The sequence below is a fragment of the Chelonoidis abingdonii genome, chromosome 23 (genome assembly GCF_003597395.2).
Source record: "Chelonoidis abingdonii isolate Lonesome George chromosome 23, CheloAbing_2.0, whole genome shotgun sequence".
Classification (NCBI taxonomy): domain Eukaryota; kingdom Metazoa; phylum Chordata; order Testudines; family Testudinidae; genus Chelonoidis; species Chelonoidis abingdonii.
The window spans coordinates 2,265,264-2,281,187 of NC_133791.1; the positions used below are offsets into that span (position 1 = coordinate 2,265,264).

Sequence of the window (15,924 nt, forward strand, 5' to 3'; positions counted from 1 at the left end):
AAGTCAGTCTGGATTCATGGAGCAGGTCTGAGCCATGTGATTCCAGCCCCTCTTAATCTAGATCAGTGGTTCTCAAACTTTTGTACTGGTGACCCCTTTCACATAGCAAGCCTCTGAGTGAGACCCCCCCTTATAAATTAAAAACACTTGTTTATATATTTAACACCATTATAAATGCTGGAGGCAAAGCGGAGCTTGGGGTGGAAGCTGACAGCTCGTAACCCCCCCCATGTAATAACCTCCCGACTCCCAGTCTGAGAATCACTGATCTAGATGAATGGGTATCTTGGGCTAAAGAAGACTCTCTGGTAATACCGTGACCTGCTAGAACAACAGAAGTCAGGAGAGAGATGAGCAATGGATGGCTGTATTCAGTTTATGTCATCCTTATCCTGCTCTTGCTCGTTGGCTGCTCTGGATTGGAACGTAGATTTCATTTTTGGAAGCAGTGGCCTCATGCATATAAAAAGTGGTGATGCAGCTGGGTGGGGAAGTAAATAACCCAGGAAGGGGCTAGTCAGGGAACAAGAAGGGCTTATTCCATCTCCAATATTTTTGGCTGTCACATATTCCCCCATTGTCCTTTCCTTGAATATGCAACTGCAAGTGCATTCAGCCCATTGCAGCTCATGCTGGCGCTTGAATATGCATTCTCCTCAGATTCTGTGTGGCCCTCTAGCTCTCCCTCAAGCGGGTGGATAGGGATAACTGCTGTGGACTTGGGGCTCCCCACCTTGGTACCAGTTAAATTATCGGGCTGACTTGTTGGCTTCTCTGTGTGTTAGACTCAGGAAGGTTCACAGCAGATGTAATAGGAGGTGGAGGGGTACAGCTGGGTTTCTTTCTGGCTGGAGAAGAGTATAAGACTTGAAAAGAAACTAAGCTGAGGAGGTACCAGACGTTCCTTTGCCTTTATAATCTACATTCTTTTAATGACTAGATTGTAGAATTGTTTCTGGAGGCATTTTGAAGGAGAAACTAGACTTCTCTTGAAGTTAGCCTTTGTTTATTAATTTTAGCGGTGGAAAGAAGGGCTCATTATTGTGAGTACCACGTATTTCAGCTGTATTGTCTGCTTTGGTCAGAGAATGGGATTGAATATCAAGGCCATATTTTGTGATATTTTTACGTTCTTTGGGTGACTGCAGTGTAACATATGACTGGATGTCTTTTCAGATGATTTCTTTCGAAAACCCCGCCTCATGAAATCAGTCACGTGGTACTTGGATAAACTGTCCATTAATTTGTACCCTTCATTAGAAAAATTTGAGGAAGAGCTGCTGGATTTACTCAACAGTGAGCATTTACTTAAGGTACTGTAATTATCATGGCAACATTAGTAACTCCTTTATCATCTCAGTATTTTTATCATGCTAATAAACTGACATTGATAAGGAGGTTTTCATCTAGATGCATATTAATAGCTTTGCTAGGAATTCATAGTAATCTATGAATTACTTTGCCTACCATTGAAGTGCAAGCTCTGGGATGAAACGTGGTAGCTGTCTAACTGCACAGCAACACTACACAACAGTTCAGAGCAAGGTGTGCAGAATACCTCATCTAACTGAGGGGTTGTGTAGGGAGGTGCAATATGATTGGCCAAGTGAGAACCTGGCCAGGATTCAGACAGTAACTTCCCCATGCTTGTGAGAAGCACCTTAGGAAATGCAACGACCACAGACAGCAAGACCTGGGTCTTCCGTCTTTTCCCAAAGACTGCACCTATCTCCCTTTAGCCCGATGGCGAGGCACTGGCTCAGTACTGGCCAAGGGCAAGAAGCACTGCGTAGTGAATGGCCACCACAATTTTCTAAAGCCTCCGGGCTCTCTCTCAGACTCCCAACCCTGTAATGATCTGCCCCAGCCTTGCTTCAGTCATGGTGTCTGGCCCAGGAATCTTCAGCTACAAGATGGAGATTCTCCGTCAGATGCATTGGCAATAAATTGTAGTTAGTGAGTGCTGGCATATCCTTCTCTGGCATACTTCTCCCATTTGTTAAGGTGAGCAGGTGCCACTTTACCTGTCTGCAATGGCTAGTCTTGATACGACTGGTCTCAGACTCTGGAGCCAGACAATGGGCAGGACTTGTACTGAAGAAGCCTTTGCCCTGAACAGCTCAATCAGTGTGGGGTTTGTGCAAATGCCTAAGCCCTGCAGTATTTGGAGGTAACCCAGGTGAAGATATGCATGTGTAGCTGCCAGTTTTAGGATAAGTTTTATTTCTGACTAAGTCAGCAGTTCACTGAGTATGGTATTGGCATTGCCTACTGCTGATGTTATCACACATCATTTATGTTATAAATCCCTGCAGTCACAATCCTAGTATTAAAGCCCCAGGTAGCGAAAAAGGAGGGATTAGGTACAAGCTCCTGATTCAGTATTTAAAATAATTATTCAGGGTCTTAAAGCACAGCCATTTTCCTTGAAATATAGAAATACCACTGGCCAAAAGAGGATCTATTTCTGCAGTGCCTCCAGTTCTTGGTACTGTTGTTCCCCCCAGGATTAAAAAGAAAAATCCCTAAAAACCAGAGAAGCAAAAAAATTGCATGTTTGCACGATGAACTGCATTGTCCTCTGTCTCAGCCCATCTTACTTGACAGTGATTTACCACTTACCCTGTCCTAGTTGGAGGAAAGTGGAAGGTTTAAAATTAGCAGTGGGCCTGGGGGGTTTTTTTGGTTGGGTATTTTGCAACAGTTACAATACTTTTGTTTTTTTCCACACAATTATTTTGGAAACTTCTAAAATGAGAGCGACAAAAAACAGGCGATTATTTCAGTTTTAAGGACCAAACAAGGAGAAAGTACATTAACGCTATTGCTTTGTTTTTGTATAGAAGAGAAACATTTAGACAAATGGCACTAGCACAAGATTGCTTTAGGGATAGTGTGCTAATTTTCCACCATGAAAGTAATTTTATTATGTTTTAGCATTTTACTTCTTGGTTTTCTTTTTGATCATCAGAAAGCCGTTCTCCGTGGTTTATGTTTTGAATATTCAAACACTAATAGGTTGCAGTTTGGTCAACTTGTTTTGATTAATGGGAAGATAAAGGAACTTTGAGGTTTAAAGTTCATTTTCAAATATCATATAATTTAGTAAGCAATAATGACTGAGAGAAAAAATCCTTGTTTCTTTGTCATATTTGCTGTGGATTTTCTGTTAAGATAAAACACTTTAATATCTAGCAATCACTCTGGGGCAGGTTCCATTTTTATGACTTTATGATTAATTGCCCAAATTTTGCTTTCTAATCTTCCAAATGCCACTTCATTGGCTAGAGGCATGAGAATCAGGCAAAGAGCAAACATAACTCACAGATGAAAATGGATTTTCAGGGCTCTGCTCCATGTTGTATTGTGCAATGTCCCATGTGCGGGCTTTAATCTCACCAGGTGCCAAGCGTTTCAGCCCTGACCCATCGAAATACTTACGCATGTGCTTAAATTTAAGCACAGGAGTAGTCCCATGGATATGAATAGCACGACTTGCATGCTTAACCATGTTAAAAAGGAAAGGTACACTTCTCCAAGGCCACTATGGGGAGTCCCCGCTGGCCAGATTTGGGAGGCGGAGGCAGGAGCTGAGCACCACCTATGAAGTGTGTAGCCCATCCCTAGGCGTGGTCACAATATTAATGCAATGGTCTTCCCAGCTTCTGCCAGCAGAGATGGAGATGGGGCTGGGGCCATGGAGACTCAGGGCTGCTCCAGCTGTAATGATGGAGCAGCTTCTGCAGTATTGTTCCACTGCCATTTCTTGGCTGGGGGAAGGAAGGGGAGGAAGCCCAGCTCCCAGCCCATTGCTGTGTGTTTCCTGTGGGGTTATTTCAGCCTGTGATGTAACCTTGGTGAAATGGGCCCGTTTCCCAGGACAGCTCCTCAGTGGATGGGAGCGAAGTTCTCATTCAGGAACGACGGCTGCACATTGGGGTCCACAATGGCTTATGCTTCGTTCAGACGCCTCAGGTGGTGGTGTTGGTGCCAGAGGGTGAGGTGGCTCGGGGGCGCTCAGCCAGCTTCCACAGGAAACAAGGCCTCGGCGCCAAACCAAGGTACGAGGTGAAAGGACCAGTAACTGCTGAATAGTGGCTGGTTTCTTCTGCTTTTGGCTGCACTACGGTGTTCCATGTCACTCCCCTTGTCAGGGGCAGATGGCCTGCAGTCCACAGGGCTAGAACAGCAGACGGCTTCCCCGCCTGCCCTCCCTGGATTTCAGTTCTCAGAAATCAGAATTGGAAAATGGGCAGGACTGAGGGAGCAAGCTCATTACCCATCCTGCCTGGCTCTGAGCTCCTTCCCATCTCCAGAGGGAGCCGAGGAGTTTGCAGATTCAGATCCTGTCCAGCCCATGCTGCTATGCGTCAGCGGGGCTCTGAACGACTCGTCCTTTTCTTAAAAAAGGCCATGGTGTTTTCGAGGTGGAGCAACCCCCAACAAGAAGTCTGGGTGTTTGAGAGAAAAATGTTTCTCAGGCTGGTGATGGTTGGCCAACTACAGTTCAGCCGTGTTCTTCAGGCTATACTAAGTCTTTTCTGTTCAAATGTCAGTGAATTAATTGAACTTGTAGAAGTGACTCTAGAAGCAGTTTTCCAAGGTCTGTATCAGGTTTGCTCTTAGAATGTAAGATCTTTGTGGGGAGGGGCCATCATTTTGTTGTGTGTTTGTACAGCACGTAGCACCATGGAGTCCTGGTCTATGGCCCGGGCTCCTAGATGCATGCACAATACAAATAACAACTTACAGTGATTTCTAGAACTGTGTTCAATGCCACGCAGTAGCCACAGATCACCAGCAAGGAATGCAGTGCACCTGGGATCAGCTGGAAGCTAATTTCTGCAGGATTGTAATAAACAGCCCTCATTTAATCTTTCGTTTTGTTACATTCCAACGCAGCATGGTAGGTCAAGCTCTGGTTTTGAGAAGCCGCATTCGTTTGACCGAGATGGTCCATCACCCAGCGTTCGCAATTGTCTTCCAGCTGGAGTATGTCTTCTGTGTACCAAGTGGAGCCGACAGGAAGGTAAGAATGAACGTAACACTTATGAATAATTGTTTCTACTACCCATTTTGTCCTGAAAGATCCAAAGTGCTTACAAACTATGCATATACAGTGTCGCTGACGTTCCTTAACTAGTCATACATCATATTTTTCCAAAAGACCACAATAGCTTCTTGATGCTATTCTGGTTCATCGGTGACATTTTTAGCCTTTCTGTGATTAATTATTAAAGAACATAAATCTGTACCTGATAGACCAGAATGCTGTTGTGTAACTATATATTCTGACCAAGTTTTACAATCCTCTGTTACCGAGACAATAGACAAATGGCACCTTCTGAGCAATTCTTGGCTGCTATATAATTAGTGCAGCTATTTAAGACAGGTGCCATCTATTGAACAACTCCTTATGAAAAGGTTAAGATGCTGAGACCTGTAAAGAAAAATTGAGTAGTTTCTTGGTAATGCCTGGCTTTCTAATTTTTGAAATGCTGAATTGTACTGCATGTCGTCTAGCTGGATGATAATTTTAGCTCCTTCAGCTGACTAAACTAGTATTCTCAGAGAGAAAAATTGAAGAGACAGATACTTGCAACTCAAAATTATTGGTTACGTTTATTGTAATGAAGCCATTCTTCTCAGAACTGCATTGATATTTTGTTTTATCACCAGAACAACTTAAAATTAAGCTCAGAAACAGGTGTGTGGAAAGTTTTCAATGTAAAAAAGGTCTGGAAATGATAGACTGTTTGTTGAAAGCTTGACCTTCTGGTAAAGTGAACAAAATGATTCAGATAAAAAATATACATTGTGCAACATCTATAATAAAGACAACTTTAATACTGCATTACAGTGCAACCTTTGATATACAGGAGGGGCAACGAGAATTTGTACCAGAGGAAACCTGTTTTCAAGAATCTTGAAAGAAACATTTTTGGAGCCTTATGACTCAGAGCTGTGTCACAAGTTTAAGGTTTTCCAACCCCCATGGTAAACTTATAAACACTAAGCTGAGGTCCCCAAGAATATTTGTGATGATCTGCAGCTGTTTCTGAGTGTCACACACTGTGAGTTATATGTTAAATTTGGTTCCTTTTAAGTCTTCTCTGAAATATTTAAGCCATGGTAGGCTGTTTTGGCACATACACTTCCCTTGGCTTGCTTTTGAGGCTGTATGATACTTCATAAATTCTCTCTGATGGAATAGTTTCATTGTCACAGAGTACTGGATTCCAGCTAACAGCCAGACAAAGTTCTTTCTTCAGTACAGAGTGGAAGTCAAGTGTTCCAAAAAGGAAGATGTGGGTTTTCCCAGAAATTGCTGACATTGTAGAACAAAAAAACGTTGAACCCCTGGCACCGAAAACTCCCGTTGACCTCAATGTATGCAGAGCCAGGCTCTTTCTTCTTAAAACGTTTATTATTTCATAAGGTGCTCTTGATTTGGGCACCTAGGGTATATAGGCTTAGGAGTTCTCATCTCACACACTCCAATTTCAGCAGTGGTTCAGTGTTTTGTGCTTTCGTTTATCAGATGAATTAGAAGTTTTACTTACTGTAATGTATTGTTCCCTATTGATAATTATTTCTAGCACATTTAATTCTTTTCATTAATACAAATGATCACTGGGTCTTAGCTCTTGAAAATATACTTGGTAATGCTCTGGTTTTCCTCCCTGTTGCTTTTTCTCACAATACATCACTCTTGAGTAGCAATCTACTTACCCAGTAAGCGCATTGATGAAAGAAAAACACAAATTTGTTCTTTAAAAGTGACTATTGATTAAAAATCTCAAATTTGCAACATAACAGGTATTGAACATAGACCCGAAGAAAAGCATCCTAAACGAAGTGATCCTTCAAAGACTGTACAGCAGACTTAGCGTATTTCTTTTGGTGAAAATTCCAAATGAAATTGTTATTGCTCATTATAGATTCCTCTGCTTTTATTAATTAAATTATCTATCTTAATCCCTGTATGTCTCTGGTCTTGCAAATTGGAAATTTTGATTATATTTGTCATGTTAGCCTACAATGTTCTGCACTTAGCAGCTCTGATTGTCTCACAGTGAAACTATTGAAACGGTCTTTATTTGTTAACCAAAAGGTCACTTTGCTTTGTGACGGCAGCAGCGCCTTCACGCTCCTGCTTAGCATTGCATATCCTTCTCCTTCAGTCCCCCAAACCCCTCAGGCAATGGCTTCTCCTTCACTCTCTAAACAAAGTCCCAGAAGATAAGAGCTTTGGTTTCCTAGTCTTCAGTTCATTCTCTTCTGTTGACTTTACAGGCCCTCAGTTAAATATGGAAGTGGCTTTCTATTCCATTTTATTTTAGGCGCTTTTAGGAACAAGTACGGTCGAGAAACTGATTGGTCCTTGACAGGTGAGTGGCTTGTGTGGCATGTCACTTAATTCAGTACCTGGAGATTGCTGTTGTCTATTTACCCATTGTCCTATTCTTCACGTGGACAGTGGCTTGAATGTAGTGCTCAGCTGGCCCCCCAGCATCTCAAACTGCCTCAGGAATGTCTGGGCTGCGGGATATGTAACAGAATCCTTTGGTTGCTAGTGAAACATGGAAACACTCATACTATTGGTAAGAGTCACTAACAACGGCCACCTCCCCTCTTGTGCCTAATTGGCCTTCACTTCCCTCACAAGATCTGCAAATAAAAGTGCAGCTGTCCCTTCTCTCTAGGTCAATACAGATGTAATGAAAATTGTCAGGTGAGGCATCCTGTGAATACGTGTTTTCTCAGAGGATTTGTAGTGGTCGGAGGTGTCGTGCAGACCATTGTCTGCTAATCAGATAGAGTGCATGAGGCGTCGAGACTAGAACTCACAACCTGGTGTGGCTACAGTGTAGATTGGAGAAAAACCACACTAGCTCTGCAGAGGAGGAAGAGAGAAATGGTCACTGTTGTTCTGACTCTTGGTAAGCATTCAGGAAAGAACCTGGAAAGATAGTGAGCAAAGGAGCTGGATCAATAGCTCAATCACTCATGGATGTCAGAGGTGTGTCTAAAATGTTCCATCCCATAGAAAGAAGCTACTCACACGTTAACCTTTGATGCCAGCCATCATTGGGTCTCAGGCCAATTTGACCCTTTCTTTGCTATTGCTGGAGGGAGTGCTGAATGAGGCTAAATGTTAAAAGCTCCTTGGGCTTATTTGCCTGTTAATATCATCGGGCACCGCAGCTCTATACTGTTCTGTACCCCCTTTGATTTGCAAGCTAGAAAGTAGAGCTGGTCAAATTAAGAGCTGCGAATCATATTAGCTGGGAATTTAGCTGCTTGTTCTGTCCTTGAATGATTCATGCTCTTGACATCTGTGCATGAATCCATTCTTAAGTATTCTCCAGGAAGTTTGGACAAACAGTTTTCTGCCTTTGGGTTGTTTGGTTCAGTTAATCTATTCACTATTCATTATATTGGTCACCCAAATCGCATGATGTTGCTTGTTCTCCATGTCTGGGCCACTGAACCTTCTTAGAAAGGAGAATAGCAAATTACCTCTCAGGCACATAGAAGTATGTTTGTGAGGATCAGCCGTTCCCCAAACACTTATGTGAACAAAACCTGTTCGGGTCAGTCTTTTAAAGGAGCGAATAGTAAGGTATCAGGAACATGGCAGAACTAAAGAGCACTACAGAATTCGAACACGTGTGCATAAACACAACTTTTCAGGATTTACCCCTCTCTTTAGAAAGTCGTGGTTGTTTCTTAGAGCTTGATACGACACCCATGGAAGTCTTCGGCAGGAGTTAGATCAGGCTCTTAATGTGGATCTCTTTGTGCTAAAATCATAACTAATTGAGAATCTGACTCCCATCTTATGTTGATCTAAATATTTAATATTATGTTGGAACATTATAAAAACTTGAGCAAAAATTGTACTTGACTATAAAGTATCTTTCAGAATCAAACAATAGCTCCTTTTGTAGCTCACATATTGCTTCTAAAGAACTATTTCAGTCTGTAGGATAGAAAGGCAAATATCGCCCATCAAAATGACAAAGTGCTTTTCAACGGTCCCACACGTAATGTGGCACAAATGGGCTTATGAAATCTTTCTAATTATATGTTAATTTTTTCCACTATAGATGGAGAAACCTAGCCTGCAGCAGTCCTGGAGTGCTCTGGCAAGCTCATTTGGAGAATTTCAGTTTTTAGAAAGCGAATTCTTCTTTAGGTTTTAGCACAAAATTGAATTTTTACACTATAAAAATAATTCATCCTCTCTTTTAAATCCTTAACTCCATGTGTGAGTTTAAATCTTTTATTGTTCTGAGGATTTCAAAATCATAAGAATTCTCCTACTTTAATCCTCTGGGCCAATATTATGCATGCCAGCATACATTTATTGGGACAAGTGCACACACTTAAATTATTTCATTCAGTTTTTCAGTCCAAATTCTGGACCAATGCAAAATTGTGGCAAGCAGACAGAAAGCTATTTATTACTGTTATTGTCTTTAACCCTGATGAATTCCATGGAATCTGTGTTGTAAATGGGGATCATGCAATAAATCCCTCCCCACACCAACCCCACTCGTGACCATCTCATACACCTGACCATGAGATGTGATTGCCTGGTCCCTAGGCACAACACCAAACTCATGCACTGAGTTGATTTCAATGGGATAAAACTTCACATTATATTGTAGTGGGAGGGATGAGAATGGACGTGAGCTTCTCCACTTATATCCTGAATAGTGAGCATAGGCCATTTCCAGCAGTAGGACATTGAGCAAGATGCGTCAGTGATCTGATGCAATGTTGCAACTATGTTCTTCCCTGCATAGATGGTAGTTTTTGCTCCTTGAAATACCAGGTAGGATAAGTCCAGGTAATGCTATATAAATGTATCCTCCATTAAAGATAGGAATCTCCCTTAGGAATGCCTTCAGCTTTGTCTTTATCACCTGTGTTGGTTGCTCTGCTGGATTCCGTCTCTTAGCAGCCACACTTTGGAATAAAGGTCTAGGGTATCCCTGTGAGAGCTCTCAGCAAGGTATGGACGCTGGGATAGGTTTGTTTACTGCAGTCTTCTATTTTATCCTGGTGGTCTTGAACCTAGAGGGTTTGAGTAGTTGGGACTCAGGCTGTGGTGGGACAATTTGAGATTCATGGAGAGTGAAAGAGGGCTCAGTAAGCCTTTAGGTTTTGGACATTGGTTCAGTGTGAACAGATTTTAATAATATTGTGTGTGTGTAATTAGGACCCATGATGAGTTCTTATTTAATACATGTAAATATGTAAAATAATAAATGAATCCATCTTTGGAATTAAAAAAGATCCGTCTAATGCTTTTATCACAAAAAGGGCGTAGGTTTGGCTTACAGTAGGTTATATTTATAGTATCTAAATCCAAAATAAGAACATTTTCTCTTCTTTGGTGCAGAGTGTAGCTTTTGTATTCTTTCCATACAGAAAAGCTCATTAATGCAAGATTCTCTGTTACAAGTGCAACCTCCTGTAACAATTGCATCTAATGCACAAACTATTGCTAAAATGGCCAGAATCATCCAGTGCTTTGCATTGCTAGCTCATAGTTAGAGTGAGAACACATAGATTTGCATTAAAATTATTCAGCCGCGTGAGCCAGCACTGTCTGGATGAGGTATTTTTGCGTTATTTTAGTAAATTGAGACCCTAATGACTTGGATAAAGATGATCAAATTCAAGGAGACAAGGGATTTTAAAATGGTCTGTTTTGCATGCACTGCCTGAGGCAAACAGTAGGGGAGTCTCATCCTGGTGGACTGATAAATTGGTCCTCTTTCCCTGTTCCATGTACAAGGCTTGCCCGTCTCTCTCTCTCGGGCTGGGGATTTTTCTAGCACGTGTTCTGCAGGCTGTCACCTACAAAGATCCTTTACTATTTCAGCCATTAATTTGTAGTAAGAATGTGCAGCTTAATCAATAGCAATTGATTTGTTATGAGTCCTTAATTGTCCTGCTAAGAGGACTGTGAGAGGGTCATTGATAATGCAGTAAATGTCGTCTCTTATTAGAACTGTCCAAAGGAAAACTGGGAGGAAATGGATATTTATATAAGTGACATATGCCCTACTGGAAGATGGGATTTGTATTGATTGGAAGAAGACAAGCTGAAGGGAACCATACAATTGGAAAATTAGATATTGGCTTCAACAAATTAAAAAAGTTAAAACCCAAGAACCTGCAGAGGTCTGGGTATTAGAATGCAGATTTTTATTTATTTATTTTTGTACAGTGATAAGAAACTTAAATGTATTGGAGCAAAGGTCCAGTTCTAGGTGTAGTTTAAAACAAAATAAAGAATCAAAGTGTATTTAATTCTGGAAGAAGGTCCCAGATTGAGAGCTTAGTAGGCTGAAGTCATCTGCTTAGCGATGGAAGAGGTATAGCTCCATCCCACATTGTCTCCTTACCAATGTGCTTTGAAGCTGCCCTGGAAGGAGCATTGCTAGGAGATCAGTTTAGCCTCCAGGGCTCAGTCAGTCTGTGCCCTCAGCTGAGGCTGTTAGCAGTTACGGTAGTTTTAGTGGTATGGTCCCTTGTACAATAGGATCTGGGCCTCAGTCATAGCTGCGTCTCTCCATCCAGAGACAGTCACCAGGCTCATCCCCAGGAACTCAGCACCTAGCTCAATTCCAAACTGATACTCTCTGAGAGCTGGGAATCTCTGCATTTCTCTGCCCGCCTCTCAAATGGAGATTTTTTAATTTAGCCTTTAAATATTTTGGCCAGGCTGGGTGGCTGAAGGAAGCTGGTCTCAGATCTAGTCCTGAGGGCCCTGAGGAGTGTGGGTATGATATTTTCTGGCTGCTGAGAAAACTTTGTCTCCTTACCCACCCAGTGTTGGCTGACTGCTCCCTCCTGATCTGAGCAGACCTGAGGTGAAATGTTCCATTCGCAACAGAGATTTATGAACACACCTACCAATGCTGCTCTGTATTGTGCCTGAAGCTTGCAGTCTTTGAGGATGCTGGTAAATAACAGGTCTTCAGCCACAGTCTCCACTCTCCTGTGACTGTTCGAGAAGGGTTATTCATTGCAACTTCCTGCCCAGTTCATAGATTTTGTTGCTGGCAGAATAAACCCAGTTGAAAAATGGAGTCTCTGTAAACTTCTTTGAAGTCTCTCTTTCCTTGTTGTCATTATGTAGGTGCTGACATTGTCCTGGGCTCTAAACTAGGCACAGAATGAGGAAACCCCTTCCCTAAATAGTTATCTGGCAGCACTGGGGACACGAAAGGGAGATGTTTAAGCTGCATGCCTCCAATGGATGTATTACATTCAGAATGAGGCTGATGGGAAGTGGGCATTGCTGCATGTGCTTCAGATCAAAAAAGAAAAGAAGGGTGGGATTTTAGTGCTAGCCTAAGAATGGGTAAAACTCCCATAGGTGAAAAGTTGGGCCAACGTGGGTGCTTTTAAGCGATTCAGAATCCCTTTGGCATGCCCATGCCAATGTCCCTTCCTTTGCTACCACTGCAGCAAATTCTGTACCAAAGAGGCTGCTTCGCTGCCTACATCTCTCTCTCTCCTTCTCTTCTGCGTGATGCACCGGGATGCTGGCCACTCCACTGTCCTTGCCTATGAACATGACACACATAATTCAGCCTAGAGTGTCAACTCATTTAGCACACAAGTGCTACCTGGGCAACCCTGTATCCTCAGCTGCCCTCTGAGCGTCTGTCTGTGACTTTCACTTCCTAAAGGGTTACTGAGCCTGAGACGGGATTGGCATCCATCTGACATGCCGATGTGTCTTAAACTGCACTGATGGGAACTGTCAAGCCAGGCCATCAATGGCTTCAGAGTGAATCCAATTAACCTGTGCACTCCCTTTATGCAAAGTGGTTAATCCCAAAGCTGATTGCCACACTAATCACAGCATCCTCTGTGCCACGATCAGCACTTTGCAGGGAGCTACAAGAGGAATTTCAATCACTGACAGACCTGTAAGCTTGTTTTTATACATACCCTTCTGTAATGCCTGATTTTAAGGGGAGGCTTTTAAAGTGATTGTCTGAGTGGAACCCTTTAGCCTTTTTAGAATACATTTGCCATCTTGGGGACCTGGTCCAGAAGTATACCATTTATACTGCTCTTTCAATGCGGGAATTAAAATGATTTTTAATGGTCTCACTGGTCCTTGTGGCACAAAACAAATCACCGTATCCGTAGAGGCAATATGTCATCATGGGGAACACAGTCCCAGTGGTTATGGCAATGATGATAATTCCTCAGCAGTACTCATGTGGTAAACCCTGCTAGGCAAAGTTTATGTTGGCTCTGGGTTGAAATTTGGCCAGATAGTCTTGGTGCAGGAGAAATGGGGCTGCCATTTTTGAGCGCTAGGTATGGAAAATGTTGCATGCTGTTAATCCAAAAAATAGAGGAGGAAAGGCTGTTTGATTATGTCACAAAGGTATGAAGTGCAGTTATCACATAGCCTGATTGCAGGTAATGTTGTATCAGTAGCACACATAGCAGAGGTTTGTTACACTTACATTGTGGATAAACTGGATGTGCACTTGTAAAATAAAACGTTCTAGAGATAGATGTGGTCCAATGGTTAAAGCAGGGAACTGGGAGCCAGGACTGTGTCCAGCCTGTGACCTCAGACAGCTGATCCTGTTCATGCAGATGTTCCCAGTGACAAAGTATGAAGATGAGACAACCAAAAACTTGTACTAAATCTAAGCACAGTTGTCTCTGACTAGCAGGTAGCAAGCTATTCCAAGTTCTCCATGAGGGCTCAACAGCTCCTTTTAACACAGAAAGATAATATTGGGACTTTTTTAAGAACCTGCAAATTCAGGGATTTGAAGAGAATTTTTTATGTTATGAGCAAAATGTGGGCCTGGAAAGACAGATAACGTGCTTCAAAATAGCACACCTCCAAATTGTGTTGAAACAATGGAAGTTATGACTGCAATATTGAGGTCACAAGGGGAAATACATAACTGAAGGGAAGAATCCTGGGGTAGTGGATGGTATTCATTTTCTCTATATTGCACTAATATTGGAGCACTGCTGTTCACAGCCCTTTATTGTGTCCCTCCTATTTATTGTTGTTCAGCTGGAAAAATTACCTGTCTGTGTTGGTAGATGGGAGAATATGGTATCTCGCCTCTCAGTAAATATAGCTTCACTCCTGTGTCCTAGGAACACCCAGCCCTCACATGCAGAGATTTCGGATTTTTCAGATATGCAATAGCAGTCTCTTCAGTAACAATAATTGTGTGTGTAAATTAGTAACCAATATAGGCCTAATCATGTGGAGTATTCCCAAATATTTGCAACTGCAGTGAGATGAGAGGCTAATTTCTTTTCTAATGTTCATGGGTTGTGCAGAAATGTATATGCGTCTGTGTTCATTCTAGGTCATAGCTTATGATGTGATGCACTGTTCATTCTGAATATTGATGATGGTTGAAAGGCAAACAAACAGAAACCTGATCTTTCTTTTATAAGAAAAAGGCTCCAGAGAACTTGCCTGTCACTCTGCCTAGAGGTGATGAGATTCCAACAAAAGATGGCTAAAGACAGACAATTGTTACCATTCAGTAGGCAGAAAATGGCTAACGGCCAATTCCTATTTGATTCTGGGTTGGATGACAGTAGTCTAGAGTGACACAGAGATAGTCATAGCACAATACCAAATGTTCATCTCTGGTTATTTACTCTCATATATATTTTTAATCCTAGGCATTGTCCATTTCCTCCTTGACTAAAGCAGCCTATATGCATTCCATCCGATGGACTGTTTGGAATCCTTTGCTGGACTTGTGTTCCACGGAAGTGATCTTACCACTTCAAGGAGGTGCCCAGCATAACCCCAGCCATGTGTTAGTTTACAAGATGCCGCCCACCAGCGTGAGCTCCGAAGAGGTAAAAAGAAGCTTCTCTGAGCTCTTCTTTAGCAAAGGTACATCAAAACCACCGTTCAGGTTTTCAGTACACACATGGCACAGAGCTTTCTTGTTATTTTAAATGCTTCGTTCCATAATCTTGCTAAGTAGCCCAAACCCAATGCAAACCAGCCATTGAGTGAACACACATGGGAAAAGAAGGAAGGATAACGCATCAGAAAATACACATTGTGCATTTATTTTATCAGCTGTTTGGTGTTCATTATTTCTATGACATTCATGCCAAATGCACTGTAAAATTATTTATTTTGACAGTGTCCCTGATTGGGGCCATTTTTGTGCTAGGTGATGTATGTAAAAATAGCACGTAACTGTAAGCTCTTCAGAGCAAAGACAGTTTGCTCTGTATGAACCTTCACTTCCCTAGGAGCTGCCCTTTAATATTAGAGAGGCCAAAGGGAAACCACCAATGTCTGGGTGGCTTATTGAGAGGCTGTGATTAGTGATGCAGAACGAGCACCCATCTTGGAGAAAGATGCTTTCTGTACAGAATTCCATTTTACACTAAACTAGGTCCTTCACATTCACTCACTACTGGGGAAAAGCCATGACACTGGCGTCTATTCTCTTTCCTAACTGTTGATAGCGTAGAGCGTGAAGATATGTGCATGTTGCTTAAACGTTGTTAAATTTCACACACAGTGTGGGGGCAATGAGAGTTTTCAGATATTGTTGAGTGGTTTTGCTCGTCCATTCTGTTGCACGTACAGTCTTTTCCCAAGACTTTTTCTGGCCCTAACTGGGAAGCCTCAATGAAAATTTGTTCACCTGCATTTCATATATATTGGCAAAGGGTGCAAGATTTTGACAAATATACTGTTCCTAGATGATTTTATAGTTTTAACCATAATCTGGCGGTGACTCTTGAGATATGAACTTCATTGAGAAGGCAGAAGGTGCTAAAGAAATTTGTTAGTCCTATGGGTCAGCTTTTTTATCCCCCATCATGTCTCTCATTTTAAGTCTTTCTCCTGCATTTGAGCCT

The 15,924-nt window shown here is 42.0% G+C and overlaps 1 protein-coding gene across 13 annotated transcripts in view; it reads left to right on the forward strand.

The window, feature by feature from the left end:
- The window catches only part of NPHP4 (nephrocystin 4), a 112,010-nt gene that overhangs the window by 35,008 nt on the left and 61,078 nt on the right, over positions 1-15,924 (forward strand). For 11 of the 13 annotated variants that reach the window (XM_032763708.2, XM_032763700.2, XM_032763698.2 and 8 more), the window contains 4 exons: positions 1,177-1,313; positions 3,880-4,061; positions 4,903-5,029; positions 14,716-14,898. In XM_032763708.2, coding sequence (XP_032619599.1) covers positions 1,177-1,313; positions 3,880-4,061; positions 4,903-5,029; positions 14,716-14,898 — 629 coding nt within the window. The remainder of the gene's footprint in view (positions 1-1,176; positions 1,314-3,879; positions 4,062-4,902; positions 5,030-14,715; positions 14,899-15,924) is intronic. The other 2 variants (XM_032763712.2, XM_075060370.1) reach the window with 2 other exon arrangements.